Source organism: Meles meles, chromosome 18 (assembly GCF_922984935.1).
Source record: "Meles meles chromosome 18, mMelMel3.1 paternal haplotype, whole genome shotgun sequence".
NCBI lineage: Eukaryota > Metazoa > Chordata > Mammalia > Carnivora > Mustelidae > Meles > Meles meles.
Window position 1 is genome coordinate 59,315,353 of NC_060083.1, and position 16,594 is coordinate 59,331,946.

Below are 16,594 nucleotides of genomic sequence, written 5' to 3' on the forward strand. Positions count from 1 at the left end.
TAACCAACACCAAGTCAAACATTTATTTCTCCTAAGGATCACAGGAAGATCCCTTCTCCACAGAAATCGTGCACTTGGGATATTCCCTGGGGCTATGCTGAGGTTGACAAGCACTCCACTTGACAGTCTTTGCACAAGTTCAAGGGCGTCGCCCCTCTCTGGCCTCCCGGGAGAAGGGAAAAGTGATTCATTGACAGAGCACCTGCCAAACCACATCACCATTCTCAAGAATCCGAATGAGCTGCTGGGAGTGGTGAGAGGCAGAAAGGAGATGAACTTGTGTTGCCGGCAGACCCACTGTAGCATTAAAACATCAGCACTCCATTATTATATTTGACTTTCGACAGAAACATCTAAACTGATCTCTTGACATTCAACTGACCTCTAAGCCCAAAAGAAAACCCATTATGGCCCACTCCTTCAGAAGGCTGGTAGAGGCTTAAAGAAAAACCTTTTCTTCTCTTAAGAACGCTAACATTTTTCCTAGTTTACAGTGTAGGGGGAAAAAAAACTTCCTTGGAAATTATGCAATCTAAATCAAACATACTTTTCTACTTATATTGCCTTTCCTGTTGCTCACTAACTTAGGAAAAAGTCAGGGGCGCAGTCATTCTATAAATCTCTCAAGGCAAACACAGCCACTATTAATTTACTGAAACCTAAACAGCACTGTCCAACAGAACTTTCTGTGACAGGGTGCCTCCCTGGCTCAATCCAGGGACACATGCGACTTTCCATCTCCAGGTCGTGAGTTTGAGCCCTATGCTAGATGTAATTACTTAAAAATAAAATCTTTATTTGAAAAAAAAAAGAACCTTCTGTGCTAATGGAAACACTCTCTCGCTGTTCTGCCCAGCACAGCAGTCTCCAGCCACATGTGGCTACCGAGCACTTGAAATTTCCATTAATTTAAGCGTAAACAGCCAGAGATGTTCAAGTCTCTCTGTACGCAACAGCACAGAGAAACACTTCACACAAAACACTGCTAAGGAGCACCTCAAGTTAGCAAGACTCTTTGTAATAACGGAGTCAAACCTGCTGGCCAAACGTCTGAAGAACAAATCCTGTGGACTGGGGCAGCCATGGAACAGCTAACAACCAGAATCGGATTTGTGAGCAGACTCGGCAGCAGACGTGCACGCGGGGGCACGGGCACGCACACACGCACGCATGCGCAAGCACGTGCGTGCACACACACGGGGGCACACACGCACACACACACACACCCGGAGCCACGCTATTAGCAGGCAGTTCTGATATCTGGCAAATATGCCACCAACACCATTTCACGAAGGGTGTGTTTCGACGTTGGGGGCAATGGGTATATAAAGTAACAGGAGAGTGAACGTCATTTTGCCAGCTACCCGGGATTTGTCTGCTTTCCTGTAGAGAAAACGCAGCTCAAATGAAAAAACTGAAATGATGCAAAACACTAACCCTCTTTATTGCCACGTATTACGCTCGCTCCCTCGGAATAAGGACACCTCTGCATCAAGGGGCAGAGGCTTTCCCGGGGCTCCCACAGAAGTCTGAGTTCCACTGGGAACCTCTGAGAAGACTGAGCCACACGGCAGGTAAAAGCCCATCGGAAGGGGAGAGCCTCAGTCACTTGGGTTTTCTGCCGCCCACACTGCCAGTGACTCAGAGGTCACCAGCACCTGCAGCAGAGCTTCTCAGGGTTCTCCCTGGGCTGGGCACAATGTCTCCAAACAGGAAGCCTGAAATGTACTTTGCTACTTTCACTCCTATTTACATACCTATCCTGGAGGCTAAAATCATCCTGAAAAGGCAGCAAACCAGGAACACCGCTCTACATGCAGAGGCAGGACTCCGCAGCATCTACACGCAGACCTCCCAAGTCAGCCCCGGAGCCAACAAGAATGGGCTCCCAAACCCACAAGGCAAACACCCTGCAGAGGAATTTGTGATCTGCCTGCACCTTTTTCCAGGTGCGCCTGTGAGACAGAGAACTCTTCAGTCCAGAACTAATGTGTTACTTGGACAGACCTAATAATTAAAAACAAATCCTAGATCAGTTTTTATGAAACTTGGAACACTCCAAGATGTGCTTTTCCACAGCCTTAAGACGAGTCTCAAGGACCGGTACAGAGGAAAACCAGCTGCTACGGGTCCTGAGGTAGAGACCCCTGCCTTTCAGAAGTTTCTGGTCTCCTGATCAGAGACCAGAAATTTTGCAACTGGATTTGAAGATTGTTTTCAATCTTCAAATCTGTACAAAGCCTGCTGGAAGGTGGCGGTGTGACTAGGAGACAGACAAGGCGAGTCTGACCACATTCTCCACCACACCCATAGGAGAACCAAGGGAATGGGAACCAAGCCTTCCCCAGGCCCCTAAGTTCCAGGAAACAACACATGGAAATCTGGTAAAGAAGAATACAAACCTCACTTAAGACGAGTTTTTCTGTTTGTGTTTTTTAGAGAAGGACAGATGGTCTCCCTTTCACTCACACATTAAAGTATTAGCCATGACCCAATGATAAGACTCATTAAACCTGCCATTCCTCTGAAAGCGCTGCCTGACATCCTCCCACAGTGCCGCCGCCAGGGACAAGGCAGGTAGAGTTGAGCATTAATAGAGCAAAACAGAAACAAATTATCAAGTAAAGCAATTATTTAGCCCACAGAGACATAAAACCTGGCTCAGAAGACCAGAAATTTTGCAACTGGATTTTGGCAGCTGATTAAATCCCCACTCCAGTCTTCAGTCTAACACTTTATCTCCCTGAATTATTTCTTCCTTCTATGCTTTTCAGTAAACTGCTGTTCTAGTATTTAAATGTCATAAAACCTCTACAAGCAAGCATAAACTGGGTCTACCAAATTCTTGCATTCTCGTCCCTAGAGAGGGACAGTACCAACACCAGCCAGTTGAAGGAACATGAAGGGGCGCCTGGTCAGGTCAGTCGGCAGACCATGCAACTCTTGATGTCTTCTTGGCTGTGGGTTTGAACCCCATGTTGGGTGCAGAGACGACTTAAAAATAAAATCTTTAAGAAAAAAGAAACACTGAAACCAAGAGCCCTGCATCTCCAAGGCACAGCTCCTGGTTCTCAGGGTAGGGAACAGCTCCAGATAACGAGAATGGGCAAGGCGGAGAAGCCCTGTGTGACAGCGGCCCAGTAATCCGGCAGTGGCACCAAGGGGGCACATGGTTCTCCGGGATTACCCTCCAATGGCCAAAGTGCATCTTCCCTAGTTAATGACTCACGGCGACTCAATTCAACAGACAACCAGCTACGGTGCTGGACCTCACACTCTAAGGATTTAACTGAACTTTATTCCATCCTGTACTTGAGTTACTTTACTTACCGGTTAGATTTGCTATACGTGTGTACAGACAGTGGGCACTGAACTATTTCAATGTCAAAATCTTGCTGGGACTCCCTGGGACTGACGCTGACACACATTTGTCTGATCCACACCGTTTCTGTCTACACATTATTTAGAGACCTCTGATACTCAGAAGGGACCCTGATGCACCGAAAGATCCTGAACAGCCAGAGACCACGGAGGGGCTAACACATCCCACAAACACTGAAATGATGAAGAAAGTATTATAAACTTTATGTCAATAAATTCGACAAGGTACATGAAATTAATAAATGCCTTTTAAAAATAAGATGCGGGGGGGGGGGGTGCGCCTGGGTGGCTCAGTGGGTTAAGCCTCTGCCTTTAGCTCAGGTCATGATCTCAGGGTCCTGGTATTGAGCCCCGCAACGGGATCTCTGCTCAGCAAGGAGTCTGCTTCCCCCTCCCTCTCTCTGACTCTCTGCCTACTTGTGATCTCTCTGTCAAATAAATAAATAAAATCTTAAAAAAAAAAGATGACCTGGGGCACCTGGGTGGCTCAGTCGTTAAGTGTCTGCCTTTGGCTCAGGTCATGGTCCCAGGGTCCTCAGATAGAGCCCCAGATCAGTTCCCTACTTGGCAGAAAGCCTGCTTCTCCCCCTGCTTGTGCTCTCTCTCTGTCAAGTAAATAAATAAATAAAATAATAAAAATAATCTTTTTTAAAAAAATGTTTTATTTATTTGACAGAGAGAGAGATTGCAAGCAAGCAGAGAGGCAGGCAGAGAGAGAGAGGAGGAAGCAGGCTCCCTGCTAAGCAGAGAGCCCGATGCAGGGCTCCATCCCAGGACCCTGGGATCGTGACCTGAGCCAAAGGCAGAGGCTTTAACCCACTGAGCCACCCAGGTGCCCCAATAAAAATAATCTTTAAAAAATAAAATGAAATAAATTTTAAAATTAAAAAAAAAAAAAAAAAAACTCATCCAAATGACACAAAATGAAACAGAAAACCTGAGTAGCTCTTTAGCTCATAAAGGAATTATATTTGTTTAAAACAAGCAAAAACAAAATTTAAAAACCTTCCTGTAAATACCAAATCATTGTTATACACCTGAGACTAATGTTTTATGTCAATTATATCCCCCTGCCCCCGCCCCCAAAAACACAAAAAAACCTTCCTACAAAGAAAACTCTAGGCCCAATAGTTTCACTGGTGAATTACAACAAGCAGTTGAGAAAGAAAAATACTGGGATTACATAAACTCTTCCAGAAACAAGAGAAGGAAGGAAAATATCTAAACTTGTTTTATGAGGTATATATAGCCCTGATACCAAACCCTGAAAAAAGACACTATAAGACAATTGTAAACCAGGGCGCCTGGGTGGCTCAGTGGGTTAAGCCGCTGCCTTCGGCTCAGGTCATGATCTCAGGGTCCTGGGATCGAGCCCCGCATCGGGCTCTCTGCTCAGCAGGGAGCCTGCTTCCTCCTCTCTCTCTGCCTGCCTCTCTGCCTGCTTGTGATCTTTCTCGGTCAAATAAATAAATAAAATCTTTATATAAAAAAAAAAGACAATTGTAAACCACTTCCTCATGCATATGGATGTAAAATTCTTGTATCTCAGCAAACAAAATCTAGCAATGTATAAAAAGTACAATCCCAGTGGGACTGCCTCAGATATATAAAACTGATTTAACACTGAAAAGTAATCAATGTAATTCACTACGATAACAGCTGTCAAATATTCCTCCCTCTTCAGCCTTTACTCTCAAATTGAAAGATGGGAAACTGTCCTCATTACGGCTCCTTCTAAGCCTCTGCTTTCCTACAACCTTCACACACTCCGCCATATCCTGTGCAACAGCAATTAAACACCCGCCACTATTCCTGCTTGCCAAAGCCTTCTAATTTTCTTTCATCTCTTCACAAATATCTGATAAATACTTAAGATTTGTGGAGCTATTCAAAGCATGGTCTTGGGACCAGCAGAATTCGCATCATTTGGGAGCTTATAAGAGAAGCAAGTTCTTAGGCCCCAAAGCACATTTACTAAATCAAAATCTCTGGAGAGGTGGGGCCTTGAGTATTTTTTTAAAATTGTTTTATAATTGGGGCACCTGGGTGGCTCAGTGGGTTAAGCCTCTGCCTTCCGTTCAGGTCATGATCCTGGGGTCCTGGGATTGAGCCCCGAAGCGAGCTCTCTGCTTAGCGGGGGGTCTGCTTCCCCCCCCCCACTCTCTCTCTGCCTGCCTCTCTGCCTACTTGTGATCTCTGTCAGATAAATAAAATCTTTTTTAAAAATTACATTAATATTTTTTTTTAAAGATTTTATTTATTTATTTGACAGACAGAGATCACAAGCAGGCAGAGAGGCAGGCAGAAGGAGAGAGAGGAGGAAGCAGGCTCCCCGCTGAGCAGAGAGCCCGATGCGGGGCTCGATCCCAGGACCCCGGGATCATGACCTGAGCCGAAGGCAGAGGCTTTAACCCACTGAGCCACCAAGGTGCCCCTAAAAAAAAAATTGCTTTATAATCTTTTTCATCGGTGTACTCTTTTCCCATCCCACCCACCCACTTCCCCTATGGTATATCCTGGATTCTATAAATCTTAATCTATATATAGTATATTCTTATAATAAACAACGCTGGGGGAAAAAAACATTACGGAAATCATACAGAAAATACATTCACAGCACTGTATTATTATTTATCTAAAGAAAATCAACCTGTAAGTGGACCAGCACAGTTCAAACCTGTGTTGTTCAAGAATCAACTGTATTGGGGCGCCTGAGTGGCTCAGTGGGTTAAAGCCTCTGCCTTCGGCTCAGGTCATGATGCCAGGGTCCTGGGATCGAGCCCCACATCGGGTTCTCTGCTCGGCAGGGAGCCTGCTTCCCTTCCTCTCTCTCTACCTGCCCCTCTGCCTACTTGTGATCTCTGTATGTCAATTAAATAAATAAATAAATCTTAAAAAAAAAAAAAAAAAGAATTAACTGTATTTTTTTTTAATCTATTCAATGTTGGAGTAACACTGCTGTTTTGTTTAAGTAGGCTCCATGCCCAATGTGGGGTTTGAGTTCACGACCCTGAGATAAAGAGTTGCACACGCCACCGACTAAGACAGCCAGGTACCACAACACTGCTCTTCTTTTCTTGCCATTACTACCAAAATTTTGGCCAAACTCAAACTGCTTTAGAAGGAGCAGCTACAGGGTGCCTGGGTGGCTCAGCTGGTTGGGCGTCCAACTTTTGGTTTCATCTCAGGTCATGATCTCAGGGTCCAGGGTCCTAAGATTAAGCCCCAGTGCCGGGCTCCTCACTAAGTGGGGAGTTGGCCTGAGAGTCTCTCTCCCTCGCCCTCTGCCCCTCTCCCCACAAAGAGCATGCTCACTCTCTTTATTAAATAAATAAATCTTTATTTAAAAAAAAAAAGAGAGAGAGCGAGCGCAAAAATGCCCTAAAGACCCAGAAGTCAACCCTTCAAGTATGCTAACACTCGACTTTGAGAGTAACCCTTTTTAAAAGCGTACACAAAGCTCAACTAGTCATCACATTATTGAAATGATCTTCAATTTTAAAAGCAATGGCTGCACACGCAGTTGTAAAATGCTTTTACTTCATCTAAGTTAGCTCAAGCTGATTTTACGAATAGGGCAAAGAGATCTCTGCCATGTGGGTTTTTATTTTCTAATTATGCATACAAAGTAGAAGAAAGATAAATTCAAATAAAATACCACATGGGAAACTCTCCTACCCCCACTAATCTACTGAATTGGAGAGGATTCCCTGCCAAGGACTATTTGTTTCAATTAATGTTCTGCTCATTCAGTCTTTCCCAGGGGCCCAGGACTCTGCTTGTGTACTGTATACTGTATTAAATAAGACTGCATTAGCTATTCACCAAAGCTAAGTAAAATGATCCTGCTACCAGCCTTCCTGATATGTGGCCAAGTTCAAGAACATGAGCTCGGAAGTCAAAAGGGCATGGTTTCCAGGCAAGCACTCCCTTCTGTCAGACGTGTATGGCTGTGGACAAGTTACAGGGTCTCTTTCAGACATGTTTTCCCACCTGTACAATGAGCGTATCACCCACACCATAGAATTAAAAGGTAAAAAACTGAAAGCTTTAAATAGCGCATCTGGGATATTAAGGGGGACTATTACCCTTCACTGCTCGTCTCTGTGGTGTAGGTGACCACTGGTTTTTAAATTTTGTGAACTAATACGTAAGACCATGGAAAATCCTTACAACATGCCAAAAAAACCCCCAGAATTCAAAAGCAGATCGCAATGACTTCAACAAGTAAAAAAATGCATAACATCGCTTATGAACATGAGACTAAAAGGAAATCCACTGTTGTCCTGCTTATCAGCACAAAGCGACATCCATGAAGGTATATGAGAAGTGGGACTTCAAAACATTTACCTTTTCTCTAAACGTTAAGCTAAGTAACTTCTTTAAATTTTTAATTTTTTAATTAATTTTTAATTAATTTGCAATGCTAGCTTTCCTTGTCCTCTATCTAATATACATTTGTGCGCCCATTCCTAAGGAGCCTCCCCCCCATTTATATCTGCCCCCTGGGCCTCCCCCAACCCCAACCACAGCCAGAACTCCTGTCCCACTGTCACTGACAGCAGCTCTTCTCTTCCAGAACATACCACTACGAAACGAAAGAATTAACCCAACCACATACGCTCAAGGGCTGCTACGAGAACCGCAGTCCAGAAGAGACACTGCCATACACCAGTACCAGCAAGATGCTCTCCAGGAAAGCTGCTCGGTCTTTTAAAGAACAACTCAACTTACTAGTATTGCTCTCGTCTTCTGCTCTTAAAGCAAACTGAAAATGAGAGGAGCAATACACAACCTAGACAGAGGCACAAAGAAGTTCTCCCACTGTCGAAAGCTGTCCTCAGGGCGCCTGGGTGGCTCAGTGGGTTGAGCCGCTGCCTTCGGCTCAGGTCACGATCCCAGGGTCCTGGGATCGAGCCGCACATCAGGCTCTCTGCTCAGTGGGGAGCTGCTTCCTCTTCTCTCTGCCTGCCTCTCTGCCTACTTGTGATTTCTCTCTCTGTGTCAAATAAATAAATAAACTCTTTAAAAAGGAAAGCAAGCAAGCAAGCTATCCTCGCCCCAGAGTGGCTACTTCGGAACAAGTCACTGGGAAGTCTGGTCGCTCAGAACAACTCAAGAGCACAGCTAACAGAGCACTCCCACGCACAAATTACTCAGGCTGCGAAGGCTTACGGCGAGGCGGCAGCAAACACCCCGGGCAGGCTGCAGACGCGCAGCAGCTGGGCGTTTAGACACTCTTCACCTCGTGGAGGAAGCAAGCCAAGAAGGGCCTTCATCACTGTCTACTGTGTACAAACCAAGATCACCGGGATCTCTGATCGTATGGAACTTCCTCAGTCATTCAGACCCAGGAACAGGTAACAATTATGTCCGCAAGCAACACCCGCTTTGCATGAACATGGCGTAAACGCCACACGTATAACGAGATATTCTGGCTTAGCCAGGCTCTCCTGAAAAGGCTCAGGAGTGAGAGGGGCCCCTTCAGGGACACAAGGCTAGGACAAGAGGTCGGAGGGACACAACAGTGAGGTTGCCACACCACCTGCTGGGCCGGACAGGATCCCTCACGTTGAGCCAGCCTCTCACCACTCCCACGTCCACGTCCAGGACTGCCGCTGTCAATTTCCTTTGCCCTCTCAATGCAAGATCTCTTCTGCGAGCTCAGCTTTTACAATAATTTGGTGACCAAATCCCAAATAGCAGGAAGACGTATTTTTGTTTTGTGAGAACTGCACACCCATCTACGTCGTAAACACACGAGGACAACTTCAGACACACGCGGAGAGAGAACGGGCAGCTGCTCCTCACCTGCGCAATGGCTGCTTCGTTATCGGCCAATCCCAATAAAAAGATCCTCACTTTGTCTATCTTCACCGGAACGGTTCTCCCTCTCCATTCCACCTCACTCATGGTGGCTGCCTGTTTGGCCCGAGTCTGAGTGATCAATGCCTGGAAAGTAATTTTCAAAAGTCAAAACTTTAATTGCTGGTGGTAAAAAGAACAAAGAACTACTAGTTCTCTTTTTCTAGAACTACTATATCACGCCTTTTAAAGTAATATATAAATTGTATTTAAGTTCCTCTTTAGTATCATCTATCTTAACTTACAGAAACCCAAACATTAAAATGACTAAACCAAAGGTTAAAAAGAGCCAACCTGGGGCACCTGGGTGGCTCAGTGATCTCTCTCTGTGTCAAATAAATACATAAAATCCTTTTTTTTTTTTTAAAGATTTTATGTATTTGACAGACAGAGATCACAAGTAGGCAGAGAGGCAGGTTGGTGGGGGGGAGCAGGCTCCCCGCTGAGCAGAGAGCCCAACATGGGGCTCGATCCCAGGACTCTGGGATCATGACCTAAGCCGAAAGCAGAGGCTTTAACCCACGGAGCCACCCAGGAACCCCAATATATAAAATCTTTAAAAAAATAAAAAAAAAAAAAGAGCCCACCCTGGGGTGCCTGGCTGGCTCAGTTGGCAGACCATGTGACTCTTGGCCTCAGGACAGTGAGTTCAAGCCCCAAGTTGGATGTGGAGCCACTTAAAAGACTAATAATAAAAATTATTTTAAAAACGTAAAAAAAATTAAAAAGATCCACACTAGGGGCACTTGGGTGGCTCAGTTGGTTAAGCGACGGCCTTCGGCTCAGGTCAAGATCCTGGAGTCCCAGGATCGAGTCCCATGTCAGGCTCCCCACTCAGCAGGAGGTCTGCTTTTCCCTCTGACCTTCCCCCTTTCATGTTCTCTCTCTCTCTCTCAAATAAATAAATAAAAAAAATCTTAAAAAAAAAAAAAAAAAGGAGCAGCGCTGTCTTGTAACGGTGAAGGAGAAAAACCTATTCACATGTGCTGTTAGCGAAAATGCAAATTATCAGAAACTTAAAGATGTCTGTCAATATGAATCAAAAGCTTCCAAAATATTCAATCCCATGTTTAGGAATGTATTCTAAATATTCTATTTTATTTTTTATTTTATTATTTATTTATTTATTTGACAGACAGAAATCACAAGCAGACAGAGAGAGAGGGAGGAAGCAGGCCTCCCGCTGAGCAGAGGGCCCCATGCGGGGCTCGGTCCCAGGACCCTGGGATCATGACCTGAGCCGAAGGCAGAGGCTTTAACCCACTGAGCCACCCAGGCGCCCCAGGAATGTATTCTAAAGAAATTACTAAGAATGTGTACAAAAACATGGATCTTCACAGTAACACGATCTATCACTTCAGCAACAATAGTGAAGTGCTCACATGACTTGACTTCGGTACAATGTAGTACCACGTGGCTACCAAAACAGTGTAGGAATACCTACTAAAGTGGAAAAAAACACTCGAGACATTGTGTTTAAAAAGCGCATTACTAAACAGTGTATATGGAGATCCCATTTTAAAAACACAAGCCTTTTTTGGGCTACTGAGTGGCTCAGTCAGCTGGGTGTGTGACTCTTGGTGTCACCTTGGACTGTGGTCTTGGGGTGTGGGATGGAGCCCTTCAGCGGGCTCCGCACTCAGTAGGGAGTCTGCTTGGGATTCTCTCTCTCCCTCTCTGCCCCTCCCCCAACCCTTGCTCTTTCTTGCTCTAAATAAATAAAACCTTAAAAAATACACACACACACGCATTTTCTTCCTACATACACAAAAATCTGTAAGCTATTCATCATGTTATTAGTAGCAATTACCTCTGATTCTACCATGTGATTTTAGTCTTCCTCCATCTTATTTTTTTTTTAAAGATATTATTTATTTAGACAGAGATCACAAGCAGGTAGAGAGGCAGGCAGAGAGAAAGAGAGAGAGAGAGAGAGAGAGAGAAGCAGGCCCCTGCTGAGCAGAGAGCCTGACTTGGGGCTGGATCCCAGGACCCTGGGATCATGACCTGAGCCGAAGGCAGAGGCTTTAACCCACTGAGCCAGCCAGGTGCCCCATTTTCCCCCCATCTTTTATTCCTACTTTTTCTATTTGCTTACATTACTTACCTAGAAAATAAGATAAAAAATTGAATACTTGGGGCGCCTGGGTGGCTCAGTGGGTTAAAGTCTCTGCCTTCAGCTCAGGTCATGATCCCAGGGTCCTGGGATCGAGCCCCGCATCAGGCTCTCTGCTCAGCGGGGAGCCTGCTTCCTCCTCTCTCTCTGCCTGCCTCTCTGCCTACTTGTGATCTCTGTCTGTCAAATAAATAAATAAATCTTTAAAAAAAAAAAATTTGAACACTTCAGGGGTGCCTGGGTGGCTCAGTGGGTTAAGCCTCTGCCTTTAGCTCACGTCATGACCTCAGGATGCTGGGACCAAGCCCCACATCAGGCTCTCTGCTCAGCGGGGCGCCTGCTTCCCCCTCTCTGCCTGCCTCTCTGCCTACTTGTGATTTCTGTGTCAAATAAATAATTAAAATCTTAAGAAAAAATGGATATAGATATGCATATATTAATAACCATTACAATGACTATCGAGATTATGGGTTACCTCTTTTTCTGGATTTTTTCAAACCAAAGACCTCACAAAAATATAGACTAGACTACCTCCAATTTCTCAGCCAGAAGACCCTCAGTGCCGCCAGACCTCAATCTCATCTGCATGAGTTCATTGATAGCTGACTGGTCCCCTGAGAAAAGAGAGAGCTGTTGAGTAGAAATCCTCAAGGGTCTGGTCTGATCTCCCAAGAATCACCAGAATCAACACTGAGCTCTTCCCCACGCACAAGCACATTTCAGTGAACCGCAGGTCCTTTCACAAAGCTCCCTCACAAAGGAGCACAGAAGTTGGCAGGACAGAAACAAAGTGAAGGAACTAACTGCCTTCTGTGACATTAAGCTGGGCTGACGTCCACACCTCTACTTTTCTCATCAGCCAAAACCCGTGCCAAGAATGGATGCAGGGACAAGGAAAGCAGGAAAGTTAAATCCTCCAGGCTCTCCGAGATGAACCACCGCCACCCACCGGTCTGTGCTCGACTCGGCCCCCGCTCACCGATGTTATATGCACAGTAGCGGATGTTGGGGGAGATCTCCTCCACACGCTGGTTGTACAGCACCGCCTGCTCCTCTGTGAAAGCACTGGCCAGTCTCTCGTAGATAGTTCTGCGAGGAAAGAAACACCAGCTTTCACAGCAGCCTTATTTTAAGAAAATAAAAAGGAACACAATGTCTAAAAATGAAACTTTGCTGAGATCCTTCTATTAAGCCTGAGAACTGCATGAGAATGAATGAGGATCATCAATATTCCTAAAGGGAAGGAAAACAAATGAGTAACCGGGACTGGCTCAGTCAACTGGGTGTCCGACTCTGGCTTTCGGCTCAGGTCATGATCTTGAGGTCATGAGACTGAGCCCCATGTCAGGTTCCTCACTCAGGAGTCTGCTTGAGATTCTCCCTCTCCCTCTGTCCCTCCCCACCACACGCTCTCTCTAGTGCGCATGCTGTAAAATAAATAAATCTTAACTAAATAAATAACTGCACTTCTGTAGAAACAATCAGCAGGTGATCTGCAGCTTGAATGCCACTATGTCCAATCGAACCCGCCCGTGGCTTTTGAACCAGAGAACTTACTTGCATTTGTTAAAAGCCTCAATCGCAGCTTTCCATTCTTGGTGTTCAAAACGCAGCATTCCTGAGAGGTAAGCTGTGTATGCCTGAAAGGGGGAAGAAGGGAACTGTTTCAACACCCAAGAGCCAATGTCACTGCTCAATCGTCCCCGCCTGCTTTCAGTTCTGACATTGGGAATATAGAGATATTCATCAGGGTGATTTTACTTATTTATTTTTAAGAAGGCTTCAAGCTCAGCCTGGAGCTCAGCATGGGGCCTGATCTCAACCCCAGGATCAAGACCTGAACTGAGATCAAGAGGCAGACAATCAACTGCACCACCCAGGCACCCTTATTCAGGGTGACTGTAAAAGAGAAAACTTATGGGGGGGCCTGGGGGGCACTGGCGGTTGAGCGACTGGCTCTTGGATTCGGCTCAGGTTATGATCTCAGGGTCATGGGATCGAGCCCCACATCGGGGTCCGCGCTCACGGAGCAGAGTCTGCGGACACACTCTGCCCCGCTCTGCAGCGCGTGTGCGCTCACTCTTTGAAATAAATAAATAAATCTTTTTGAGAGAAAACGTTATTTAATAAAATGTGATACACAGATAACTCACCATGATTTATTTACTGCCTAGGAGAGATTTTTTTTTTTTAATTCATTTAACAGAGAGAGAGATCACAAGTAGGCAGAGAGGCAGGCAGAGGGAGAGGGGGAAGCAGGCTCCCCGCTGAGCAGAGAGCCAGTTGTGGGGCTCGATCCCAGGACCCCAAGACCATGACCCGAGCCAAAGGCAGAGGCTTAAGCCACTGAGCCACCCAGGCACCCCTTAGGAGAGAATTGAAAAAAAAAAAAAAAAAAAAAAAAAATCTGTTTTCCTCATGTGACTTAATGATTAGTTTCCAGGATATAACACTCAGCATCAGAAGCTGAATGTAAATCTGTGGTGTCTTTTTTTAAAAAAATATTTTATTTATTTGACAGAGAGAGAGAGAGAGAGACAGACAGTGAAAGAGGGAACACAAGTGGGAGTGGGAGAGGGAGGAGCAGGCTTCCTGCTGAGCAGGGAGCCTGATGTGGGGCTTGATCCCAGGACCCCGGGATGATGACCTGAGCCAAAGGCAGACGCTTAACACCTGAGCCACCCAGGCGCCCCAGTTTCTATTTTTTTTTTTTAATTAGTTTCAGAGGCGCCTGGGTGGCTCAGCTGGTTAAGCATCTGCCTTCAGCTCAGGTCATGATCTCAGGACCCTGAGACGGAGCCCCGTGTCGGGGTCCCTGCTCAGTGGGAAGTCTGCTTCTCCCTCTTCTTCTGCCCCACTCGTGTGTGTGCGTGTGCTCCTGTGGTCTCTCTCAAATAAATAAATAAAATCTTAAAAATAAACTTATTTCAAGAAATTCTTATTTCTCTGAAACTAATAATACACTATGTTAACAGAAATTTTCTGAATTTAAATAAAACTTAAAAATCCAGAGAGCCCTGAAATAAAATATTCATATTTTGTGAACTTCCCAGATCTAAGAGTCAAAGCATCTATCTCCATTTCAAGAGATGCATGAACTTTTTAAAAAAAAGTTAAAGCTAATTATGGGACACCTGGATGGCTCAGTCAGTTAAGCGTCTGCCTCCGGTTCAGGTCGCGGGAGCCCACATCAGGCTCCTTGCTCAGTGGGGAGCCTGCTTCTCCCCCTGCTTGTGCTTACTCATTCTCTCTCTTCTCCCTGACAAATAAATAAAATCTTAATAATAAGTAAATAAGGGGGCACCTGAGTGGCTCAGTGGGTTAAAGCCTCTGCCTTCGGTTCAGGTCATGATCCCAGGGTCCTGGGATCAAGCCCCGCATCGGGCTCTCTGCTTAGCTGGGAGCCTGCTTCCTTGTCTCTCTCTGCCTGCCTCTCTGCCTACCTGTGATCTGTCTGTCTAAATAAATAAATAAAATCTTTTAAAATAATAAATAAATAAAAATGTTAGCGCTAATTACTAAAAAAAACAAGAGCTCAGGGCACCCGGCTGGCTCAGCTGGTGAACATATGTCTCTTGACCTTCAGGTCATGAGTTCGAGCCCCACATTTAGTGCCGAGATTACGCACATAAGTTAAGGGAGAAGAAAACAAAATCAATACCAATTTTGCCTTGAAAAAGCAAGACCATGTTACTTCCTCTCTGGTCCATTTATAGTATTAAGAAACTGTTCTCTTCAACTAGGAAGTCACGTCTCTAATCTCCGCAATAAAGCAAAGCTGACGGTAAGACACTAACCTGAGCCTCTAACTTGGTCTTGGCGTCCACGCGATTGCTCTCACACAAGCGTTCCAACTCCTCCGCGTGCTTCACGGCTTTGCGCAGGCGAGACAACAAATGGAACCGTTTTCGGGGTTCGGTATTGGCTTCCTGTTTCAGCTGCATGGCATAGCTCCAGGCTCGTTCAGCATCCATCAGAACAAGAAGCAAATACCTAAATGAGAGAGAACAGGCAACCGAACAATGAACAACGGGAGCATCACTTGGCTATTCCCCGAGGCACAATCCTCAGCTTCCGAACTTCTCCCTACACCCTCCTTGGCTTTCCTCCTCAGAATTACTCTTCTCAGGGCACCTGGGTGGCGTAGCTGTTTAAGTGTCTGACTGTTGGTTTCATTTCAGCTCAGGTCATGATCTCAGGGTCGTGAGATTAAGCCCCACGTCTGGCTCTACGCTCAGTGTGGAGTCTATTTGAGATTCTTTCTCCCTCTCCCTCTTACCCTCCCACTCAAGCACTAAAATTTAAAAAAATATTAAGGGGAAAGAAAAAAAAAAAGGAACTACTCCTCACAGCATCAAGCATGGCACCCAATCAGTATCTCTGATCAGGCTCCACCTCAAATTTCTAGCCACCTACCACACAGATCTCACTATTCAAAACACCTGCTACCACCTCAAACTTGGCAAACGCAGACCTACTCTTCCCCAGTTTTAGCAAAGAGGCAGTCCAAGCACACAATCTGGCCTCATCTTTGAATCAACACCTCCTCCATCCCAACCGAGCTGAAAACCAAGTCCTGAAGAGGCACTGTACCGAAGTGGTCAAGAACAAGGCTCTCAAGCCCAGCAGGGCTGGAATCTCAGTGCGTCCGTCGCTGACTACGAGACACTGGACAACGTTACTAACTGGCTGTGCCTCACAATCCCGTTAGTGATACATGTAACACACTTAAACCAAGTCTGGTTTACTAGTCGCTTTATTTTTATACTGGAGAATAAACTAGCCACTTTATTTTTATACTGGAGAAACTCTGTTAACCTAGCCGCTTTATTTTTATACTGGAGAAACTCTGTTAACCTACTGCCTTGATAAATCTTTCTTAAACATCAGCTTAATCTTATCTCTTCAAAATGAAGATCTCATTATCACAGACTCTTCCTAACCTGTTCTCATCAGATTTAACCAATACCCCTGCTGAATCCCATCCTGGGCTCTATGCTCTAGTTTTCTGTGTCTCCATACACCAAGCTCCCAGCCTCTCTGTTGCCTGAGCAGCAGCTAACTGTCCAGGGCATTATAATTCCTAAAGTACATTCAGACACCAAGGCATACTGTTTTCCCTCACACAGAATGTTTTTGCCTCTCAGAAACCCCTCAAGGTCCAGCCTCCTCAATGCAAGCTTCCTGGCTTCACTAGCAAAACCCCCCTGGGGCACCTGGCTGGCTCAGTGA

At 45.5% G+C, this 16,594-nt stretch overlaps 1 protein-coding gene across 2 annotated transcripts in view; it reads right to left on the minus strand.

Moving 5' to 3' along the window:
* The window catches only part of SRP68 (signal recognition particle 68), a 35,086-nt gene that overhangs the window by 13,229 nt on the left and 5,263 nt on the right, over window positions 1-16,594 (minus strand). For both annotated transcript variants that reach the window (XM_045985367.1, XM_045985368.1), the window contains exons 4-8: window positions 15,160-15,355; window positions 12,920-13,002; window positions 12,342-12,451; window positions 11,894-11,976; window positions 9,193-9,333 (exon numbers count right to left, since the gene is read on the minus strand). In XM_045985367.1, the coding sequence (XP_045841323.1) occupies window positions 9,193-9,333; window positions 11,894-11,976; window positions 12,342-12,451; window positions 12,920-13,002; window positions 15,160-15,355 (613 nt within the window). The remainder of the gene's footprint in view (window positions 1-9,192; window positions 9,334-11,893; window positions 11,977-12,341; window positions 12,452-12,919; window positions 13,003-15,159; window positions 15,356-16,594) is intronic.